At 40.2% G+C, this 5,030-nt stretch overlaps 1 protein-coding gene across 1 annotated transcript; it reads left to right on the top strand.

The window, feature by feature from the left end:
- The first annotated feature begins 1,119 nt into the window (after nt 1-1,119).
- LOC129710321 (galactoside alpha-(1,2)-fucosyltransferase 2-like) lies at nt 1,120-3,950 on the top strand. Its single transcript, XM_055657231.1, is given in 2 exon segments — nt 1,120-3,105; nt 3,108-3,950. Coding segments are annotated over 2 exon segments (1,092 nt in total). The 5' UTR covers nt 1,120-2,048; the 3' UTR covers nt 3,143-3,950.
- The last annotated feature ends 1,080 nt before the right edge of the window (nt 3,951-5,030 follow it).

Here is a 5,030-nt window from a genome sequence, read left to right as displayed (position 1 = left end):
ACCAATATGCTTGAAGTTTCTTGTTCTGCATTGTGAATAAATTGCTTCATTTGGGGGGCTTGTGAAAAAAATAGCAGACCAATGACTCAAGCAAACTCATGCTGGCATTTATTTCAAAAGGGCTTGTATACAAAAACACAGATGCAATGCTGAGGCTCTATAAGGCGCTGGTAAGGCCGCATTTGGAATATTGTGAGCAATTTCGAGCACCATATCTGAGGAAAGATGTGCTGTGGAGATGGTCCAGAGGACCTTTACAAGAATGGTCCCAGGAATGATAAGGTTAACCTATGATGAACATTTGTCGGCACATAGCTGTCCATAGCTTGCTCTGGACAGACTCAATGGAGGGGAGTGAGGAACCGATGATGCGTTGGGCAGTTTTCACCTCCTCCCAGACCACCTCCTCCGGACAGAGATGGCTCCCATTATTCCGGACAGAGCTGGCTCCCATTACTCCGGACTGAGCAGGCTCCCATTACTCTGAACAGAGTTGGCTCATCCCTCCAGATTCAGTGCCGGCTCCCATTCTTTGAGATCCTATTCTGCCTTCCATTCCTCCAGAGCCAATGCTGGTTCTCAACCCTCAAGATCCAGTTCTGGCTCCCATTCCCTAAGATCCATTAGAAACAAGGAACTGCAGTTGCTGATATTTCAAAAAAAGATGCAAAATGCTGGGAGGGAATAGGTGCAAGTCCTGGGTGTGCAGGATGAGGGGGGTATATGGGGAGGGTGGGAGGCTTTTATGGTTACGTAAAATTGGAGAACTGAATGTTTATACTGTCGGGTTGTAAGATTCCAAAGAGGAAGCGCTGTTCCTCCAGTTTGCATGTGGCCTCACTCGAAACGTCACCAATCCATGTTCATGTTCTCTGAGCTGCTGTCTAACCCGCAGAGTTACTCCAACACTTTATGCCTCCAGGTCCAGTGCCAGGTGGCATGGTAGAGATAATGGCTCACAGTTCAAGTGGCCTGGGCTTGATCCTGGCCTTGGATGCTGACTCTGCATGTTCGCACATTGTCCTGGCCATCATGTGTTCCATCCAGTCCTCTGGGTTCCTGCACAACTCCAATGTGTATGGGTTAATAGAACTGCAAATGACCACAGTGTAGTCCTACGTTAAAGAGCCTGTGTTGTTGGGATAACTGTGGGAGTCAGTGGATTTGTAGTAGACATCAGTCGATAGTTTGTACCCTGTCATTAGAAGTTGATTGATCACAAAATCAAAACAGGAGTAGGGGGTATAGTGGAAAGAAATTGTGGATAAATGCAGCTAAATTTTAATTGATATGTGTTCTGACACCTTTTTGTCCCTGAAAAGGAAGCTCTGGATATTTTAATTTTATTAACACCCTTTTTTAAACTTTTGATTGATCCCAAGTGTAAATGAATGCTTGTTAACGTTGAGTTCATTTGTGTGCATTCAGTGGCCCTGATAATAGTGACAAGTCTGGAATTTGCCTCAATATTCAGTGAGAAATTAGGACGTCTTGGGTGTGCAGAATAATATAATAATAATAATAACTTTATTTGTACATTCATACAATTGAATGCAACCCAAAGTGCTTTCCACGTTGAATCAGATGTAAACAAAAATATAATTAAAAACAGTTAGAACATAGGCTGTTAATGGCATAAAAACACAGATTTATATGAAAATATAAAATATTAAATTGAGAGTGTAAAAGGACAAAGGAAGTAACATCAGTTAAAAGCTTGATTAAAAAGGTAAGTCTTTAGCTGTCGTTTAAAAATGTCAAGTGAGTGGATGTCTCTCACAGCCCTAGGTAGGGTATTCCACAGCTTGGGGGCACTTCTGTCTTTTCCCTGAAACTAATTATTCCCTTTGTTTTTCAGAAATAGGTTAATTGGAAATGAATGTACATTCTCCCCATGACCCCGCTGTATCTCAAAACTAAACTAAACATTAGCAAATTTGAGGAATTGTTCAAATGTAATATTATTAATAATAATTTTTAATAATAATAACTTTAATAATTTTATTTTAAACACAGAAGCACTGAGGTAAATTGAAAGAACAGAGAAGATGCAACTTGTGAACATCATGAAAATAGTTTTGACAAAGTGCATTTCTATTGCGCAAAAAAAGATGAAACGTCACTTCTTCATATTCATTTTACTTTCAGTAACATTTGTTTGCATAAATATTGGATGGCAATATAAACTTCAGTTTAAAATAGTTAATTTAAATAATGATACAAATGTAAAATGTGGTAAGGAAGATGGTCAAACCAGAATGGAGAATATTCCAAAGGGAATTTGGACAATTAATTCTATTGGACGACTTGGCAACCAGTTGGGGGAATATGCAACACTGTATGCTTTGGCAAAGCTGAATGGTCATCAGGCCTACATTTTGCCTTCCATGGCCAATTATCTGTCTCCTCTCTTTAAAACTACTCTTCCAACCCTCCATGAAAGCTTGAACAAAAAATTACACTTGAAGCCTTACGGGCTCCATGACTGGATGGATGATGAGTATCGTAATATTCCAGGGGACTATCGAATACTCACGGGATACCCGTGCTCCTGGACCTTCTATCATCACTTACGAGAGGAAATTCTCCGCGAGTTCACCTTTCATGACTTTATAACGGAAGAGACAAATACATATCTGAGACGCATCGGGGGAGAGCGAAAGAATGTGACTTTTGTTGGTGTTCATGTTCGAAGGGGCGATTATTTACAAACCATGCCAAAAATATGGAAAGGGGTTGTGGCGGATAAGAAATATTTAGAAAAAGCAATGACTTACTTCAGAAATAAATTCAAGAATGTAATTTTTGCGGTGACAAGTGATGGAATGGATTGGTGCAAGGAGAACATCAATAATTCCAAAGGGGATGTTTTCTTTTCAGATACATTGAACAGTCCAGGTCAAGATCTTTCTATTCTTGCTCATTGTAATCACACTATAATGACGATAGGAACATTTGGGTATTGGGCTGGGTACCTCGCTGGTGGGGAGACTATTTATCTCGATAATTACACTCTGCCTGATTCACCGTTTCTAAAGATATTTAAGTACAAAGCAGCTTTCTTACCTCAATGGATTGGAATTCCAGCTGATCTCTCACCTCTTCTGAAGACACTGCCAGTACAAAAAAAAACAATAACTAATTTAACCAAGCATTCTTAATTCAAACTGTCATACACCATGGAAAGAGGCTCATCGGCCAAACTTGCCCAAGTCAAACAAGATGCCCCATCCACATTAGTCCCACCTGCCCACCTTAAGCCCATCTCCCTCTCACCCATTCCAATACATGTACCTGTCCAAATGTATTTTAAATGTTCTCATTGTACGTGCCTCAACTACCTCCTTGGTGAGCTCTTTCCATATACCCACCTCGCTCTGTGGAAAACTTTCCCACTCAGGGGCAACTATTAAATCTATTAATAGTTTAAATTGAATTATTTAAATCTTTCCCCTCTCACCTTACCCTGGGTAAAACACTGTGCAATCACCCTATCTGTTCCCCTCATTACTTTATACACCCCTATAGGATCACTCCTCAACTTCCTGCGCACCATGAAATAAACTCCGAGCCTGCCTGACCTCTCACAATAGCACAGACCTCGTCAATCTTCTCTGCAGTCTCTCCAGCTTCACAACATCCTTCCTATAGTAGGGTGACCAAAACTGAACACATTACTCTAAGATACAAGAGACAGAAGATTCTGAAAGTCAGGCAGCATCTGTGGAGGGAATCGATAGGGAATGGGTAGGTGACATAATTGGCTGGCACTCTTATTCTGACAAATGGATTGGATGGGGTTGAGGGGAAAGCTGGAAAATGGGTGGGAGTGGGACAAAGCCTGGTAAATGATAGGTTGGTGTCGGTGAGGGTGTTGATTGTCAGATGGGTTGAGTAAATGACAAAGGCTTCAGGTGCAAAGGGTGTTTGATAAGGAGGGAAGAGGAAGAGTGAAATGGGGGGGGGGGGGGCACATAGGAGAGGGAGCTGGGGAAATACCAGGTATAAAAAGGAAATACGGGAGATGGGAGAAGTGTGTACTAATGAGGGGAAAGAAGAAGGCTAACTGCGGGGATAACAGGGGCTACCAAATCCATTTGAGTTCCTCAAGCACTTCTCGTTTTATCATTAATTGTATGTTTTGTTTAGCTAAATGATTATTTTTAAGAACAATGAATATGGCCCTTTAACCATCTTTCTATATACGAATCATAGCGTGTCACAAACCATGAAAACTCAAGTATACTTAAAACTCTCCTCACTTAAAAGCCCAGAAAGGAAGGGACATGAAGATGTTTTAGTAGTTTGCTGTAATCTTTATTATTCTAATGTCAGCTCATGTCTTAAAACTTTATCCTTTAACACTAAAAGTACAGATTAACAAATTCTAACTCATATGTTCAGGAAAGTAAACTCTAGCATAATTGTTAATTTAATAGAGTAAGCATGTCTGCATCCTTATGTCTTCTTTGCAGTAAATGAGCTAAAAAGAATTGTATAATAGTATTTAAATATGATTTATTCTGATCACATAGAGATGAAGAACTTTAACTTCTTGATTAACCTTACAAATTATAATTTTTGTATTACCGGTCTGAGGAAATCTCCTACAACTGCTACCTGTACAATGTTTGTTCCCAAAGGGCTCAGGTTTAAGGTGAAAGGTGCAAAGTTTAAAGGAGAAGTCTGAGCAGGTTTTTTACGTTGAGTGCATTGCGTGACTAGAACGCACTGTCAGGCTTGGTGGTGGAGGCAGATACGTTAATAGCATTTAAAGAGGTATTTGGATTAAGAAGTACATGGATATGTAGAGAATGGAGAGATATGTCTTATATCCAGAACAAGAGGTCACAGTTTAAGGATAAGGGAGAAATCATTTAGGACCGAGATGAGAAAAACATTTTTCATACAGAGAGTGGTGAATCTCTGGAATTCTCTGCCACAGAAAGTAGTTGAGGCCAGTTCATTGGCTATATTTAAGAGGGAGTTAGATATGGCCCTTGTGGCTAAAGGGATCAGGGGGTATGGAG

Source organism: Leucoraja erinacea, chromosome 27 (genome assembly GCF_028641065.1).
Source record: "Leucoraja erinacea ecotype New England chromosome 27, Leri_hhj_1, whole genome shotgun sequence".
NCBI lineage: Eukaryota > Metazoa > Chordata > Chondrichthyes > Rajiformes > Rajidae > Leucoraja > Leucoraja erinaceus.
The sequence above is the reverse complement of the archived record's forward strand: the minus strand, read 5'-3'. Positions and strand labels throughout refer to the sequence as shown.